At 42.1% G+C, this 18,966-nt stretch overlaps 2 protein-coding genes across 26 annotated transcripts in view; one reads left to right on the top strand and one right to left on the bottom strand.

Moving 5' to 3' along the window:
* DACH2 (dachshund family transcription factor 2) overlaps positions 1–11,264 on the top strand; it is a 245,161-nt gene extending 233,897 nt beyond the window's left edge. For 2 of the 4 annotated variants that reach the window (XM_088173069.1, XM_014888323.2), the window contains exons 11-12: positions 2,275–2,340; positions 10,270–11,264. In XM_088173069.1, the coding sequence (XP_088029195.1) occupies positions 2,275–2,340; positions 10,270–10,307 (104 nt within the window). In that variant the 3' untranslated portion in view covers positions 10,308–11,264. Of the gene's footprint in view, positions 1–2,274; positions 2,346–10,269 lie in introns of all 4 variants that reach the window. The other 2 variants (XM_088173068.1, XM_088173066.1) reach the window with 1 other exon arrangement.
* A 4,136-nt stretch (positions 11,265–15,400) lies between these two features.
* Positions 15,401–18,966, bottom strand: part of LOC148222140 (uncharacterized) — a 130,101-nt gene continuing 126,535 nt past the window's right edge. For all 22 annotated transcript variants that reach the window (XR_015806683.1, XR_015806679.1, XR_015806681.1 and 19 more), the window contains 2 exons: positions 17,349–17,421; positions 15,401–15,839 (listed from right to left, as the gene is read on the bottom strand). Coding sequence is in view for 3 of the 22 variants with exons in the window: in XM_088173070.1 (XP_088029196.1) it covers positions 17,370–17,421 (52 nt within the window). In the remaining 19 variants the exon portion in view is untranslated. The remainder of the gene's footprint in view (positions 15,840–17,348; positions 17,422–18,966) is intronic.

The raw sequence follows: 18,966 nt of genomic DNA, 5'->3' as shown, positions 1-18,966 counted from the left end.
TTAATTTGTGCTGCCTGCTTTGGGCACTGCTAGAGACTGCAAAGTGCAAAAACTGCCTGGCTGCTGAGCACAAATAATGAATTTGGCTTGTCTGGAGTTCTCAGCTGTGAGAGCTGCCCACACTGTTCCTAAAGCCAGGGCAAGGCTGTGTGTGTGCCCTGCAGTGCTGTGCAGGAGATGTGAGCTGTGATTTATCTGGGACACCCTAGGGATATAAACTCTGAGTATGAGAGCAGCATCTTCTCTCACCTGCTGTTTATAGCCCTGCACATCCCTGGAAGCAGGGACTGGCTGGTGTCCCTGCAGCACTGGCAGGGCCAGGGGGGATCCAGGTGTGGATTTACAGCACAGTCACACCGAGGTGGGGGACAGTGACCAGGGAGAGTGCGTGGCCAGAATCTGCAAAAAACCTTCTCCACCACCTCCACTGGATCAGGCAAATCAGACTGAACCATGGACAGAACCAGCACCTTGAGAGGAATGTCAGAAAAAAACTAAAATCCTGATGTGCTCTAAGGTGACTCCCCTGGGTGCTGCCACTGCAGGGAAGCACCTGCTGCTCACACACCAGCCAGGAGCACCCAGCAGCTCTGGAAGCCACAAATCCAGGGATAACACCGTTCCAGCAGTGTGATTAACACACCTTTACATCTGCTGGTGTGGGCCTGGCTGCAGCAGTTTGATTTGCAGGCACACTCAGGTAGTCATATATATGTTAGTGCCTGCAAGAAGCTGATATTTACATGCTAATCTGATTGCACATGCAAATCAGGTAGCTCATTAGCATCTTAATCCACAATTTAATTGCAGGTACAATTTTATGACAACAAAATGTGAAGGGCTATTCTGAGTATTTTTAATTTAACTCTGACAGTCTGTCTCATTTAACAGATGCTGTTATTAGTTACAGATGACTTTGTCATTTTTGGTATATACAACGTGTACTCTGAGGGGTTTGAGAAGAAAGAACCTTTTCAGATTGATAGGTCAGTGCCCTGCACTTGCCTTCAGAACAGGAATCTGAGTGAGGGAAACCCTGCAGAATAGCAGTCACTTGTAATTCTGTAAGAAAAAAAGTGTATATGTGAAAGTACTGCTTTTTTTAATCATATATGCATTTATAGAGCACACATATGCACGCATAGCATATCTTTCATTTACACATTTATTGCTGAGCTATTGCTCTCCTGTAAGGACTGCACTTTTCAGGGTCACCCTGCTTTCACTCAGAGCTCAGTTACTGCAGGGTCACCAGCAGAGCATCACCTCTGTGACAGATCCTGACACTCCAGCTGAAGGGATGTATGAAACAACAGTGCAGTTATTCCCTGTTTGAGAAAGTCCAGAACAGGCTTTTGCACAGAGAAACTCCTAAACTATACACAGCTCCCTTTCAGGTGGGGGTTTTTCCTTCCTGTAATTTCTGAGGGCTGTATGATAAGGGAAGCAGATGTTTCTCCAGGATTTGAGGTGCCATGGATTCAAATCACATCCCCTTCATGCTAATCCTTGCTGGCACAAGGTGGATCGTGGCATCTGTTCCTGTAACACCCTGGGGTGTTGGAGCCCCTACCCCCACCCCAAGGACTGTGCAGACAGAGGGATCACCAACACGAAATTAAACAGGTCCAAAGTGAGTGTCATGAGACTCCTTCTCAACTCGGAAAAAAAAAAAAAAAAAGAGCACAGTCCTCTTGGAAAGCTCTTCTCAGAGGTCTGGAAATACTTCACATAATATGACAGCTGTAATTTGGGTTTGGGTGGTAACACATGCTCACACATCCCGAGCTGAGGTTGGAAATGCAGTTTGCACAGTCCTTATCTGTAACATGCACTCACACAAACTGATACACACACCCCAAAACTGTTGCCTGGCACTGGCTATATTCTTCAACTCTGTAATTTGGAGGTATTTGGCTATATATAAGAGTCAATGTAGTTTTATATTATCACAGTTTAATTTCAAGTTTTATTTTTCATGTGTCAGATGCCCTCATTCTCCAAGAGGATTTTGCAGACATATTATTACCACGTGTTGGTTATTATCTGATCGTCAGACAAATGTGAAGCACGTTAAAAATAATTCACTGTGAGACCAGTAATGTTTGCACATTTTGGAAACAATTTACTACTGAAAATTCTATGAGGACCAAATGTTTTATGCAAGACCATGTTAACTTGGAGAGCACCCTAGTTTGCTATAAATATTTTTCTAAAGATGCCTGAGAGAGGGGCAAAGGGGAATGCATTAATCTTCAGTCTCCCATCTTTCAGATGCTGGAATCCCAGATATGGAAATAGAACACAACGGAACCCAACATGACAGTGCAGCCATGCAAGGTGCAGTATGTGTCACAGCTCCTCACCTGTGTGCCTGCCTTTAAAAATGTAGTGGAATGCAGAATAATGTTTATGTGTGTTTTCCTGCTTCAAGATAAATGTAGATTACAGAAATTAAGGTTTTCCTGTTTGATACAGAAAGCCTTAGTAAGAACAGTACTTTAAAAGATCAGCAATGAACTTTGTTAAGTAGAGGTGATGTTTATCTGAGGTGATTTAGAGGTGATACTTGTTTGAAAACTTTATCTATCAAGACATACACCCTTAGTTCAAAAGGAGTTTTACTTATTAACCATTTGAAATATTTTACCTCTGGTCTTTACCTGGCTATGAAGATCACAGATGTTTTCAACAAAGGCATGAGCTGTGAGTGAAAAACAAAAGCCATGCTCATTTTATGGGCAGCTATCTGCTTTTCCTTCACTGTGTGGCTGTGTGTAAGTGCAGCACCCCCAGGTATGGTCTGAGTGCTTCCCAAAGAGCAGGAAATGACTTCTGCCTGCAGGTCTGGGACGTGTGAAATCCTCCTTTGGGGGAGCTGAGACACGGGGATATTCCCAAGGGATATTCCCATTCCTCTTGGAAGCCTCTTTGAGCCACACAGAAAATCCACAGTCACCTGTGATAAAATCTGGTCTGAGCAGTTGGACCACTGAAATTCTCTGATGAAAGTCCAACTTGTGGAGTTTTTCTCTCTTCAGTCCTGTGCCATGTTCATTCCAGACCATTCCATTCTGTCCTGGCTGCTCTGGCAGCCTGGAGGCAGTTGCCTCTTCCATAGAGCTGCTGCCTCTTGGAGCAATCCCACCCTTTCTCCTGCTTCATGTAGTGGTAATGTGCAAAAACCCCCTGTGCTGAGGTGTCCAAAGGCAGTTTGTGCAGACAGGAGAAGGGCTGCAGTGCACTTAGAGACACAAATCTCACTTGAGCGTTTCTCTTCAGCTGGGGAAGGTTTGACTTGCATACCTCTGGTATGCATCTGTCGTCCATCTGTCATCCTCACAGGAAAGCTTTCAAATATTTTTACTGCTTGTCTCTTCTTGTGATTTTAGATTCATATGCTGTGTATTACGGAGAAGGAGAATCACAGCTTTATTGTAATGCAGATATATACATCTGACATATGTGTGTGTATATATTTGTGCACATACGATGAGAGCTGTGCTCTAAATATTGCAATTGGAAAATTGTTGCTGCCAGAAATAGTCAAAATATTGGAGGAGCACTTGAGACACATGTGTTTAAATCAGATGAGCAGAACGTTCCTTCCATTTCTGATCTGTTCATGTACCTGCTGAGAGGAGTGCTCAGTGCTCTTCCAAACAGCTCTGAGAGCCAAGGTGCATTGGGTAAAGAAGAGGAAGGTAATTTCAGTTTGAAGAAAGACCATGACACTTGGCTCAAATGTGTCTTTACATCAAAAATTATTACAAATACTGTGAGGAAAGCACAGCCACTTACAGCAACCATTTACTTGCCTGAAGGAATCAAGAGAAGTTTCTTATGTTACCTGTAGTTTATTAATACACAGGCAAGCCTTATGATTTTTACCATTTTCATTTCAGGTTGGGATTTTTAGTTTGTTTCGGGGTTTTTTTTTCTTTTAATCTGATCCCTACATCATCCTTTCAGTTATGAGAAGCTTTTGGAAGTTTTGTGTTGAGCGTGGCCAAAGGGAGAGCTGGATATTCCCTGTGTTCAGTGTCCCTGGGCTCAGAGAGAGCAGGAGCTGCAGCCCTGTCCCTGTCCCTGTCCCTGTCCCTGTCCCTGTCCCTGTCCCTCCATGGCAAAGCCATTCCCTTCCCTTTTCTGCCCTGCTGGCTCTGACCCCCCTGGCATGGTAATCCTGCTCGTGTGGAGCTGAGCCACTTGGTCACTAAACACTCTGAGCTGATAAAAAGCTTTCTGGAGAGCTCTCTGTGGAGCTTGTTTAGATTTCAAAGTGTTCCTGTCTCTTTCATTTTTATTTATGCTGATACTGTAATAACTTTTTATTCCCTTTCCCTTTGATAACCATTCGTGTCCCTGACAGCTCCTATTGCTGTTGCAGCTCTGACAATTGGAGCACACTCCCTCACTGCCCCTGTCATTTGCTGCCTTTGTTTTTTGGGCCCTGGGAGGAGGAAGGGGCAAAACACATGTCCCTAATACAAAGCTGTTTCCAGGCTTCCAAAATCTCTTTCAGTTGCTCAGGAAAAAAAAGCTTTAGCATCAATACAGAGCTTTCTTTTTCTGTTGTCAATAGCTCTGCTGGACAGAAATCTATCATTCACACAGTGCTTTTCCTTTGAAATTCAATTAGTTCCACTGCCAGTATCTCCTTAAGACGGTTTAAGGGAAAATTACAGAACTACTGCTCAGCTACCTTTCACAGTGATTAAGTCATATCATATTTTATGCTCATTTCTTAAAATGATTTTATTAACACAAGCTGTTCATGTACTGCCTTTCTGATCTGCATTATAAATCTTTCCCATTTAGTTGACTCATTTTCCCTCTGCTTTGTATATTAATTGAATAGAAATTTCATGCAGATGAGACTTAAAACTTTTCCGAACTTTACAGTCTAATGCCTCCATCCTCCATATCCCAGGTGGAGTCGAGAGCTGGAGCTGGGAGGTTTTCAGCTGGCAGAGGAGGTGAGTGGTGGCTGCAGAGGAGCAGGGCAGGTGATGAGCACTCAGACACCTCCTGCTCCTCCTTCCACCACTCACTCCTGGGCCAGCACCACAGTGCATCAACCATTTTATCAGCCAATCTCCCTTCCACATAAAATAAACATACTGGGTGTCATTAAGTGCACCTTCAGATCAATGATTTTTGCAAATGACATTCAAGTACCATTCGAGTAGTGCATTTTTGCTGATAAAAGCAAATTAAATTAGCACAACTACAAGTGTGCTGATAAAAACTAAAACCGAACAGCAGCACCATTAGCTAACAAAGTAATATTTTCTCTTTACTGCTTTCTGCCATTTAGTTATTATCCTATTGGAAATCTAATTATAATCCTTTTACTCCCTAGTCAAACTTCACAGTTTTTGCAAGCTTAGCACTGACAAGTGATTTCATTACATTTGATTGCCCGCGCCCAGATTGACTCAACTTCACTCCAAGACCTAAAAGCCCTCTCAGTTTCTCAGATTCCCTGTTTGCACATTACAGCAACAGCTCCTTTAATTAATTAGCATGAACAGCAGTAACATGAACTGCTGAACAGAAAATAACATCATTTTATGATCGCAGGGAGACTTCTCCTTTTGCATGTTTATACCTTAGTTAACTTTTGTATTACAATATTTCATTGTTAGGGGATATTGGAACAATCAGCAAAGCAATGTTAGCTTACAATCTTAAAAAGTAGATGTTACAGTAATACTTGATAACAACAATTTACAAAAAAATAAAATACTCTGAATTTCAGGAAGGAGGCAGCAGCATAGGCAGGCAGGCTTTCCTGAGGTGAGAATGTACTGTGCCTGCAGCAGGAGGGTGAGCCAGGGCTGCTGCTTTTGTTTGTGACATAACCTGGCAGAGATTTGGCACAAAAACTCTTGGGTTACTGTGAATGACATTTTATTTTTATCTGTTTGTCAAAGATGAAGGACTGGTGTAGCTCGAAGCACATTTTAGGGTTTGTCATGTAAACTGTAGGACATAATTAATTGGTGTTCTGATCTAACCAGTGAGTTTTCAAATCCAAGCTGCTTTAGCTGAGTCTTAGGCCTGTTGTTTTTCCTCCTGCCCAAGCTGTGTTCTCTCCCTGGAGCGTGTCCTGCTCTGGAGGCTGTGAATTATTGAACCCCTGGTAGCTGCCTCGTGCTGTATCATTGCAGAGTTCTATAAAAGCTCCTTTAAAGCTGCTGTGCTGTTCCCAGGCTGTCACTCCATGCCCACACTGGCCATGTGCTGCCCCATCAGGGGCTCACCAGGAATGGGGCCCATCAGGACTAGAAATCCTGGGTTTAGTACAAGCTTTTTTAGCTCTCTTAACATGGGTGAGGAAATATTTGACAAGGTCGACTCAGCAGCCTTACACACAAAATAATTGGGGAAGAAACTCCAAGCCAGCAGCTCTGTGAGTGCTGCAGGGTCAGGCACCACGGAGGGACAGAGAGGTTTTGGTACCAATCCCAAGGGATGCCCTGGGCTCAGCCAGCTCTGGATATCCAAGGGTGGCTCTGCAGGGCTGGGGAGAGGCACAGCAAAGTGTGAGAGCTGAAAACAAACCAACCTTTGTTGGTGCAGCAATTTATTGACTCTTCTTCCTGGGTCTAGAGGGAGCTGTGCCCTGCTCTCACTGCTCAGTTTGAAGGATATTTGCAGATAAAAGAGAAGTTTTGCTGGACAACTAATAAACAGGCAAAGAAGTAATTTTTACTTGTCATTCAGCTGAACGATCAGCCCAGATCCATCTTTTTCTCATGGTAGTGAAGGGATCCTTTGCTGAGTTTTGGTGATTGCTCTGGTCCTTACCCACGAGCAGGAGCCTGGATTCATTCCCCTTGCAGGCAGGCAGCACTCCTGTCTGCCAAGGGCTCTAGGGAAAGAGGCTTTTTCTGAGGGATGTGATCCTTTGTGGAAGCAAACTGGTTTTGTCTGATTTTTTTCTCTGTACAAAGTAAGACAGTGGTTCAAACTAATTAGCCCCAGCTTTACAAGTTAATTTATTGTTACAGCCTTGCATTTCCCATGTGTTGCTTCCTCCAAAGCTGAGCTTGGCTCTGATCTAACTGAGGTGCAGTTTACCCAGCCTGGGAAGGGTGGAGAGCTCATGTCTGTGCAGTTGGACACTGCTCTGTCCTGTGACATCCCTGGAGCAGGAGCTGTGCAGAGGCTCTGAGAGGGCACAGCCTGGCACAGGGCTCTCCTTGCCCCTCCTGGCCCTGCTCTCAGCCCCACCTCAATTATTCCAGCTGCTCTCCCAGCTCCTCCTCCAGCTCAGCTGGCAGAGCAGGATTTCCAGTTTATTCTTTCATCCCTGCTCCCCATATTCTCTGCAGCCTGTAGTGCTGGGATACACCTTATAAATTACATTACATAATTTACAGTTATTGATACAACATATTTATCTGTTTTCTCAGATCCCACATTTCCTTCCTCCTGTGAATTTCTTGCCAGTTGACACTGTCCCACAGTGCCCTGGCAATCCCAAGGTGCAGATGCAGCCAGGGTGTTTCTCCTCTCACTGGACTGGGTTTGCACACCAGCATTGCAGGGGCACACTGGGAGGGTACACTTGGAAGTTTTGTTTTAAAGTAGTTTAGGGAAATAAAGCTGAATTCCAGATTTCAACCAGAGATCTCACAAACAAAGGATTCAGAAAATTCAGAGATGTGGAATGGGAAAAAAATTAAACGTGAATAAATCTGGAGATGATGACTATTGCCTTTGGATTTGTCATTTATGCACCCATTAAAACCTTGAAAGAAGAAGACTAAAGATAATTTTGTGGCTAAAAAGAATGCAAGAGTTGCACCTACCCTGGGCTAACAACTCAGGGAAGAGAACACCATCCTGAGGGAAAATCCCAGTTATTAACACAGACTCTGGCTCACCAAGAAACTCAGAGATCTTTACTTGTCTTAAACATTGTGAAGGGGAAAAAAAACCCCTCGTTTCTAAATGTCTTGCTTATTAAGCCAGTCATGCATTGCTCTGTAGGCTGTAAAGCAGTGTAACATGCACAGGGGGCTCATAAGCATATTTAGTGTTAGGGAATATCATTTATACAGTTTTTATATTGTCAGTATTACCCCTAGAGAATGAGATTAGGCTTTAAACTACTGTAAATCTACGCTTTTGCTCACCTTTGTATAATTTCGTTTTTTAATAGAATGAAGCCCACATAAATGAATATTTGATTAAGGGATAAACCTGATAAAAGAATACATTTATTGCACACAGATTTATTCAAATCTTTGCTATATAATACAGTAAAGTGCTATAAAATGGTCTGTAGCTTGCAGTCAGCTGCACTGAGGAGATGGTGAATATTCTCCAGAAAAGATTAATTTGACAATATCACATTGTCTTTCCTGTGGAAGTGGGGGCACAGCTGCTCCCAACACGTTAATTCCTCAGAGGTGGTTGCTGTGTGACGTGGTTAAGGCCATGAAATTCAGTTTATTGCACGGCAACAAAAAAAGTATTTTAATTTCTGGAGAATAATTGAGGGTGTTGTAAAAAAGGAAATATTTAACTGTGCACTTTCTGTTCACTGATCAGTGATGTCTCCTGGGTGGCTGCACTGGGCTTGAGCTGTGGCATTTACTTTTCTCTCTTACAGGTACTCCAGATACTTCCAGTGAACTTTCCTTGAGAAATAAAGGGGATTGGAAGGAAATAATAGAAACCTGTTCCAAAGTTTAGTCAGCCCACAGTACCCTCCATGCCCTCATCTTACCTTAATTTAAAAAATAATGCTTAAAATTTAATAAGAACATAAATAAGAGCCTCCACTAGGAAGAAGCCGTGTGCAGCTTCCTAACGATCATGAGAAAAAGGGGAAAAAAAAAACCCCAAACCACAAACAAACCCCCCCAGTGCTCAATCCTTGCATTTCTGCTGACCCCCCCCCAGGCTTTAGTAATTCCCCACTAGGTTTAAGACAAGAATTTTCATCAGCCAATGGCCTGAAACTAATTTTAGTCCTTTCTTTGGAGGCTCCCATACGTCCCTCTGGAGTTGTTATGTCCCTGGCTCTTGTGATCTTTATTTGTGCTTACATCCAAAATATGTATTAAATCATCTCAGTTTGGAGAGTCTGAGCCTCCTTAAAACCACGAAACATTCAATTACTAATTAGCTGTTTCCTGTTCCTAATGAAGTGAACATGTCGGATTTGGATTAAAATTCAGCTACTGCTCTCCTCTGTTTATGGTTCCAGATGTTTTTGTTTTATCTAGGAGGTTACTTTGACAGCTACTGCTAAATGATAAATCACTCATATTATAGCTGAAATGCATTTTGAAATTGAAATGTGGCAAACTTGGGGATTGCTCCAAGGATCAGTGTCAGTTTGCAGGTCAATACTTGTTCGTTTCTTAGGAGTGCTCAGTATTGGCGTATGTAAAACAGAAATGGGGGAGATGTCAACATTACACAAAGTGCTGCTCCATATTATCATTTTGCTATCATCTTCCACATCAGTTCTTGCAGATTTAGCTGGGTGGATTCATGATTCATTGTATAATGAACAGGAATATGGATTCTTGTTAGCTTCAGTTTCTGTGGGCATTTCAGTATTTATATTTTTTTCTCTGGGCTTAAAGTTGCTTAATGTGAAAAATCACAGTTGATAGGTACTATAACTAGGAATATTTTTATGAAGTGCTTTTCTGCTTCGTTCTCTAAATAAAGAAATAGAATTTTAAGAAAAATGTGGTGGTTTCTGAATGAAAGAACAGTTTTCCAGGAACAGATCCTGATTTACATTTTTTGAAAGCAGTGCAGTTTTAACACCCTGTTCCCTGGCAGGTCTGTGCAGTGACAAGGGTGTGTGGTAAAGCTGGTGCCTTGTCCCTGGGTCTGTCCCAGGGAGGCAGCAATCCAACACGGGCTGCCTTTGGGAGAAAAGGAGTGTTTGATTTAAAAAAAAAAAGCCTTAAAGAAGGGAAATCCAAATCAGAGTGTTTGCAACCTGTCCTGAGCCATTTCTGGCAAACACCAGGGCAGGTGGTGCTGGGTCTTTGTCCTTTCTTGAGGGCTTGGCCAGGTGTTGTCACCCAGTGCCTCCTTTTCTTCACAAAACCTGCCCACGTGATGGACAGTTCAGTTTATATCACTTGTAGATCTGCTCATTTGGCTCGAGGGAAAAAAAAAAATCCACAACCAAATGAAGAAACCACCTAAGTGTCAGTTAATTATAAAACTTTAACTGCGTAATTGACTTTTTTCTCCTTTTTTTTTTTTTTTGTTTCCCTGCAGAAAACAGAACATACATCAAACCGACCATTATGTACTGAAGGAACCACCTATTGCTGAAAAATGTATAATGACCACTATTTGAAGACTATATAGTTCCTGAGAAATGTCCCTTCCAACCTTTGATGCCTTCAGTACTGTGTGAGGAACAGGATTTGTAGCATGAAACTTGAAGGACAATTTCAAGCAATTTACAGTTGCTGCATTGAAAACTGCCGTATTAAGAAATACTGAGACTTTTTACAAGCTTACCATACCAAACCAAGCCTGTCACAACAGATCATTTTTAGGTCCCTGGAGATAGAAAGGAGTTTTAGTATTTTTAAGCACATACATTAATTATTTCCCCTCCCCACCCCGCCCCAAAAAAGAACTTTTTTTTTTTTTTTTTTTTTTTTCCTTAGGAGGTGGCTATTACTGAATAGCAATGGCACAATGATTTTAAGCCACAATGGTCCTCACTGGCTGTACATCATACAAGTCCAGTTTATCACTGAAACTGTTCAACATGGAGCTGTTTCGATTGTGTTTATAAATTAAGCTTTGTTTACTGAAGCAGATACTCGATATATATTACGTTTTAAAAAGAAATGTGTGTACATTTTTTAAAAGAACGATGTAAAAATTGTCCTTTCATTAGATGACCGATTCAAAAGTGTGAGCTAAACCCTAATAGCTGATGTAATATGAGGATTATAATTGATGCTTTTTTTTTTAATGCTCAGTTCAGCTTGGCTTTTGGTCTTTTAAGATGGAAAAATGAATATGCAGTAGAGTGTTAGATAATGGAAACTTTTAAGTATGGTTTCTCTGTTGTACCATATTAAGTTAAAGTACACATTCTTTGTTAAAAATGTTCTTGCTAAAAATACAGTATTAAAAAGTTTTTTGTTTGACTTTGGAAATCTTTTAAGATTTTTTTTGGACTGTGAATTCCCATAGTAACTGTACTAATGCAAACCAGTATTTTGCACTATTAAAAATACTTGAAGAAATGACTTAATAAAGAGGGTGGGTTGGTATTAAACATTTTCCTAATCATTGTATGCTCCAGATTCTGAACTTTGCAACTGAAAGCTTCCCTTCTCAAAACTTGGGGCAGAAGATTGGTTTGAGTCAGGTGGAATTAAGTGATCACCTGTTCCCTCTTTATTTTAATTCCTGGGTCAAAGGCAGGGTGCTTAATTCCTTACAAACTCCTGTTTATGTACACATGTTTACACACACGTGCCCTGAATATAAATCACTGTCACTTAAAAACAAAAAAGACCTTTAAATAGATCTGCAGGGAATATGTTCCCTGTGATTATGTTTACTTCTGGCTACGTCTAAATGTAGAGTGTTCACAATTTCTTTCATTTTTAGCACTGCATTTTTTTCTCATTAGCAGGCTTTTGTAAACAGACTCTGCAGAATAGAAACACCTGATTTTTTTTGTTTGTTTCTAAAAGAAATCTTTCAGCTTAAGCAGTGTCAGTTCAAGAAAACTTGTTTTCCTCTGTTCTAAGGTGATCAAGTGACTTACCAGAATATTCTTCCAATGTACAAATTGGGTTTGTTCCATATTATTTTTATAACTGCTGTTCTAATAACTGCATTAATCATGCTGCCATTGATCAAACCATCAAAAATGGAATGATACAAAGAAACAAGAGCATTAGGAATTGAGAGTCCTCCTGATTCTTAATAAATGCTCATTTGTGAATATAACATTGCAACACCAGAACTTAAATTGTACCTTTAGGCATTATATTAATTTTAGTTTCAATTCCAGTGGGATTTTTTGAAGTGAGGGCTGGACTTTATTTCTAAATCTTATTTTTAAAAAGGAGTTGAAACAGCCCTTGGGGTGCTGCAGCATGTCTGGCTGACCCAGTGCTGGCAGAGCTCCTGTGAAGTGCAGATTTTGGAGACAGATGTTTGTTATCCAGTGTCCTGTAGTTTAGAAGGACTTAATGTAACTAAATATCTCCATTTTTAAAATACCAACCTTTCATCTCCATAAAGGCTTTTTGAGCATTTTCCCCTCAATGGCTGATGTACACGTTCCTTAAGGCATCACTGAGCCTGGGTTGATGAGCATAGGTGGATTCCTGATTTTCCCATCCCAGATTGGTTTTCTGGGTCAAAATACTGACAAACGATGTTCAGGAGACTGATAAACTGTTTTCAGTCCTTGGTAGTCCTGGTAAGTATTGACAAAGCAAGAGGCTGAGGGTTTGGGTCTGATGAGCACACCCTGCCTGGGACAAAGGTGTTGAAGCCACCCTGGGGTGGAGGAGCCCCCTCAGCCTTCACCACCACACTCCTCCTCACTGGAGCAGATCCAGCTGGCACCCAGGGAGGGACAGCACCTCTGGGGGTTGGGGTTTTTGGGTGTTTTTTTCCCTGGGTGTGGGGCAGAGGGGCAGGGACACCTCCCTTGGAGCCTGTGCAGGGGTGTGGATGCCCTGTGGGGTGGCCATGGAGCCATCCACGATCCCGGCTGAGCACAGGCAAGGGAATGGGTGCTGGATTGCAGCTGGGTTTGTGAGTCCTGAGGAATGCAGACCATAATAGACCCCAGAGGATCAATAGTGCCCAATCTCCATTTGCAGGCTGGATCTATAGCAATGCACAGTGAGAACACTCCTGTGAAAACACATGGCTGTGCATTAAAACCTGAATGCTGCTTCGAGTAATTGCTGCCTGCCTACAAGGAAGTGGCCTGTAAATACATTTATTTACAGACTATTTTTGGTAACATGACAAAATGTGGGCTAACTTGAATCGTTACCAATTTCCTTTATGGCCTCAGCTGATCTGCACAGCCCCTCCTGTGTCCTGAGCCCTAAATACACAGGGGACAATTCCCAAATCCCATTGGATCTGGAACCTTTGGCAACAGCTCTGATGGAGGCGCTTCCCACCTTCCCCCTGGTGCTTCCTGCTGTGCTCCTGCAGCATCCACTGGCCCTGCTGCCCTCGCTGGGCTGGGGACAGAGGGGAAGGAATTTACAGAGGGGTTTTTCTGAGCCGGGTCATGTGCTATCATCATTCCTAATACCTGCTGCAAATGTTCAAGCACTTGTAAAAATCACCATTAATAAACAACCTGACTTTAGTTCTGTCTGCAAATAAGAGCGTCTTTGATGATTTGAAGCTGAGACGGGAGGGCAGTAGCAAAAGTACTTTTATCACGATGTATTGTGGATGGATAATGATTTGTTACTGCTTTGTATTTGTACATCAAAGAAATCAATTGAAATGAGCCAGTTCAGTGTCAGCAGAGCACAAATGCTGCAGCTTTTGTGGGTGCTGCACCCACCTTTGCCTTTAGACCTGAACCTGTTTGGGTCTTCTGTTGGAACAGAGCATCCTTTGCATGAACATTTGGATATGGGCATCTAAGGCAAGGGAAAAGAATCTTCTTTGAGCTCATTTTTTCAAATAAAAACTCCCATTTTTCTGAGTTTCAGTTACAAATGCAGTAAGATTTTACTACATCTTCATTATATGACTCTGTTGACATAATCCAAAACTGTGAAAGCAAATAACAGCACCATACATTAAAATGTTCTTATGATAAGTGATACTTTGAAAACTGGATGCTTTATGATAGTTTAACTCCTTTAACATACATTCAGCCTTGCATGTTTGAAAATGCTTTAGCAGCTCTTTCAGAAAGGACACTGAAATGAGTAGTAGATTCCTTTCACCATCTATTATTTTTTGTCTCCAAGAGTGGTTAGTTTTGGGAAAAGGAGAGGGTTTTTCTTTATATATTTCAAATTTTGCTGTGTATACACATGTATATATATATATATACCTGCTGCTCATGGTACCAGAGCAAGCATCCTGGACTAAATTCTGGCTGGTCAGGGGAAGATGGAGATGAAGCAGCCAGAGAAGTGACATGTTCATATTGAACTATACAAAATCGCTCCAGCTCTAATTAATCACTGTGTGCTTCACTCAGTGCCCAGTGAGCCAGACTTACTTTTCACAAGAAAATCCAAAGTAAAGCCGTGGAGACAAACTCAGTCCTTTGGAGTTGTTACCTGAAATGGTTTGTTATGGTAAGGTTTGTGTCACAGCTCGCTCACAATAAATGTTGCAGTCCAACAGCCCTGACATTAAGGTTGTTAACAGAGGTTTTGCTGGACACAGCCTGATTTAAATGGACCGGGGCAGCTTTGGGACTGTGCTGCAGAGGGGCAGGAGGGGTTTGTGGTCACCCTGCCCTGCCTTTGGAGAGCTGCACATGGCACAGGGAGCCTGCAGGGCTCTCCTTTCGGATCTGGGCTTTGCCTGGAGCTTTAATCTTGTTATCCAAAGCCACATGCCTAAAATGAATTGTCCGCCCCCCCCCCCCCCGTCCACCAAAGTGGCCAAACAGGAAAAACCACTGGCATTAAATGAAACAAGATGAATTAGCTAAGAAGAGAGGAAAGAATTAACAGGAATGAAAAATAAACCTTAATTCGCTCCAGTGCTGGTAGGATTTGGCATTTAACTTTAATCATATGTTTCATTCTGTGTCAGGGAGAAATACCTGTTTCGTGTTTCCCCTGACAATTCCTGCCATTAGCTGAAAGTGTTTATTCCCAGAGCTGTGCTGCCATCAGTTGATGATGCTGGGGCACTTACAGAAGAGAGGTTTTGGCAGGAAAAATTCTTTAACATTTGGAACATTATTATGAAACATTATACTGTTCTTTGTAGATCAGTCCAAAGCTATTCCATGCAAATTGCTGTATTCTCTTCCTTGGTGTCAGCTGGAGCAGAGGGGGAAACCATATCCCTAAAAATAAGAAAACAGACCAAAAATGCTTAAATAACAAGGAATAAACTCCCTGTTGGACTTTTTCATGATAGTTCTGTAAAACTGCTGAAGATAGAAATGGTACACAGAGATTTCTGGTGTCAGATCAGTGCTTTGCATTTTATGTGATCATTTACACCTGTGCAAAGTAAGTGTTTGATAGCATTTGACAGCTGATTTAGTAACGTTTGACACCTATATTACAATGTTGAAATGACTCTACAATGTGCAAAGCTGTGGAAAAAGCTCTGATTCTTTTCACGGCTCTTTCCTTGTAGTTGAATATTGAGATTTCATTCCAAAGGAAAAAAAAAACTATAATTCCTCACATCCTGACTTTAATTCTTTATTTCTTCTAGTATGTTATGTTCTGCTCATACTAACTTGGGGCGGGGGGGGGGGGAGAAAAAAAGCATAAAGGGGAAAGAGAAAAGCAATTGTCTTTAATCCACAGCCTGGATTCACAGGTGCTGACACTTAAACCAAACCAAACCCAGCTGGAAGGAGACCCAGGGAAGTGAGAACTCTGTCACTGGGATGAGGAACCCTCCAGGACTAAGACTCCTGATTTGTAAAAGCTGGTAAGTAAATTGCATGGTTTTCATAAATACCAGCTTTTTTGAAATTAACAGAAATTTTCACCAAATGAAAGTTTTGTTTACACTTAAATTGGTTTTGGCTTCTTCAAAGCAAACCCTCAAGAAACTTCTTTGCCAAAGTATTTCTTTTTTCTGCTTGAAGCCAGGCAGTGTCAGACTGTTCAGGGTTCCTGCAAGAAATAAGGGGTTGATCAGTTTGGTGTTTTGGGCTCATTGGGGAAAAAAAAATCAATGTCAGCAATCTCACCTTTGTGCATAAAGAGTTTCTGCAGTTCTGAGTTTGCAAGTAGAGCTTTTCCCACTCCAGGACAACAAGCCCAGTAAACAAGGTCATGGGCACAGCAAAAACACTTCCTAAATTGTACTGTACAGTTTGTCAAGGCACAGCTATTTGAAATGCAATTGCCAGTGCTGTGTGTTGACAGGATGTGATGTCTTAATGCAAATAATAATATTGTTTGCTCATCTGGTACCAGCCCCGTTTCTAAAGGAAAAACCTCTCAGACTTCACACATGGGAGTGGCTTTTCCAGCTAAACTGATGCAGCAGCCAGTGTAGCATGAGTAAGTTAAGTGTCTGTGAAGTTCATGGGCTGGTGAGGAGGCAGGACCAATTTGCCAAGCCTGGAATTACTGACAGGCTGAATGACCCATGGCCAGGCTGTCACCTTCCTTTACATTGCACTTTGCAGCACAGCCCAGTGGAACAGAACCTGGGAAAAATGACTCCAGCAGGAGATTGCAGGATTTTCAAGGTTACCAGCGTTGGGTTGTCATTTCCTAGATCAATTCCAGTGGCCTCTTGCTGGCACCTATTGATAAGGCAGGGAGCAGCCTCTTGCTTTGCCATCACTCAGAATTAAACTCCCCCACGTTCACAGTGTTTGTCTCTTGGTCTACACCACATGCACAGAAATCAAAACTCCCCGTGTTCACAGGGCTGCTTTCACCTGCAGTGCCTGGCCCAGGGCAGCCCAGCCAGCTGGCACGAGTGGAGTCTCAAATGTTAGCCAAAGGACAGCAAAGTTATTTATTTTAAACAAGAAAATAAAGCAGGACATTCAGCTTTCTCAGCATGGCAGCTGTAGCTGAGGAGAACAGACAACAACCCAAATGTTAGTTGTATGTGTTTTGTACCCAATCAGGGTAGAAATCACTAAAGGATCATTTGCTCCATGTCAGGGAAGGATTGATTTCCAAGGATGCAGCGTAGTGCACCCCAGTACCTGAGACTTTGCTCATTTTCCCTCTGTGGATCCCAAACTGGAATCTCCACTGCTGTGTGCTCGGGCGTTGTGGAGAGGGAAGGCTGAAGGGGAAGGGAGATAACATCAGCAAATGGGGCCGGTGACTTTTGACTGAAGTTTTATTAAGAATTTGAACGTGACATGCCTTGCTGATGACCACAGCCCCAGGCCATTAATGTCAGCCAGAGCTGTGCTCACATGGCACCGAGAGCTGATCTCTTCCGTGTGTCTGTCCAGGCTCGGACACACAGCCCCGGTCCTGGACCTCGCTCAAACACTGACAACTTAATGAGGATTTACTCTGTGCTCTATGTCTCTATAAAAGTAATTTTTAAAAGCATAATGGAATAATATTTACTTGACAGCCTCTGCATCGTTTACTCCCGAGTGTCTATCTTACAGTCTTGTAAGGCAGAAATAAATATTTACTCACTCTTCATTCATGCAGTTTATTCTATGTAGAACTGCAGCCAGCTCTATTCATCCTATTGCCTTTCAGCTGGATGCTATAAAGAAAAGAAATTAATTGTTATTAAACTTAGGTATGTGATAAAAAGGACCAAAAAAAAGTTTGCTGGCTCCTGTCTGCATTTTTCTGCATGTGCCCCCTCCCACCCATCCCCTCTGCCAGTGTGGGGGAGTCTATGCAAAAATCAGATTACCTCCAGCTCATTGCTGTCCACTGACACAGTCTCTCTTTAAAAACTTTTGATGAATAGTCAGCATCTAATTCCTCAGTAATAAAAAACCCTAAGTTGCTTGCAATCATTATTCCAAATGGAAAAATTAATTGTAAATAACTGGAAGTCAATTAAGGCTGGGTTCTGCCGGGTAATGCAAATCTTTTATAGTTTTGTTTCAGTTAACTGCCTCATTAATGATTTATAGATGTGTATACAGCTGTGGGAACCATAGCATTATCTAATGCACTCAGAGAATAATTACATATGAAAAGAACTACGTGGCTCAAGGGAAAAACTCAGAAATTACTTACTGCCTTAACTTCAACCATATTAAGATGCAAAGCATTTAGAAACCAACTGTGATGTTTTATCATATTCTTGAGGTTTCATATTCTTTTTAAAAAAGGAAAAATAATTCTTTCTAAAAAAATATTTGTATACGTCATTATTACACAATACACAAAAATCAAGATGTCTCAGCTGAGAATGTCAGCATTTATATATTATTTAAAAGCCTAAGTTATAAAACATTCCCATTCCCTTTGTGCATCTGCTATACAGGAATAAAAGACATTTTTCAAGTTAAACAATTCATGGGCATATGCATATATCCCTAAATTACACAGAGCTAGAAGTAATTTTGGGAAGACTTCCTTCAGGACTCATTTTCCTGAATATACAAATACGCTGATACTTTTTCTTTGGTGATGCCAATTTTGGAAGTTTGAGGAGTTTTTTGTAAAATGTTATTTTCAATCCTGAGTAGGGCAGTGAACCTGAAGTTTGCACTCCTGAAGTTTGCACCATTTGCTACTTATTTCTTAAAAATTCTAATCCAGTGATAAAGTGCTGCTGGATATTTGGAAGCACCATAGAAGATCTTTTGCTTTTGAGTCTGTAGTTCCTCATTCTGAGGGCAGAGAAGGGATCAGGGTTTTTTTTCCTCCCCAGACCCAGACATTTGACCTGCAGAGCCTGCCCTGACATTTTCCATGCAGGTGTCTCCATAGCAGAGCAGGTCCCCAGAGCTCCTGGCACTGCTCTGGCAGAATTCCCTGTGTCAGGGCAGAAATTCGAGTGTGCTCTGCACCCTCTGTGGCCCAGATCAGCCTTCATCCTGGGGCTGAGCAGAGTCACCAGAGTCACCTGGGGCTCAGCTTTTGTCCACAGGTGGCTCCAGGAATGTTGGGGTTCCTGGCCAGCTGCTGCTGGTTGGAGCCATCCCCAGGCTGGTCACTGCAGCATCCTTGCAGCCACCTTGTTCCCCATCCCTGACACAGCTCCCAGGACATTCTTCTCTCTTCCTTCCCCACTTCTTCAGCTCCCAGGACATTCTTCTCTCTTCCTTCCCCACTTCAGCTCCCAGCT

Source organism: Sturnus vulgaris, chromosome 14 (assembly GCF_052056855.1).
Source record: "Sturnus vulgaris isolate bStuVul1 chromosome 14, bStuVul1.hap1, whole genome shotgun sequence".
Taxonomy (NCBI): domain Eukaryota; kingdom Metazoa; phylum Chordata; class Aves; order Passeriformes; family Sturnidae; genus Sturnus; species Sturnus vulgaris.
The sequence above is the reverse complement of the archived record's forward strand: the minus strand, read 5'-3'. Positions and strand labels throughout refer to the sequence as shown.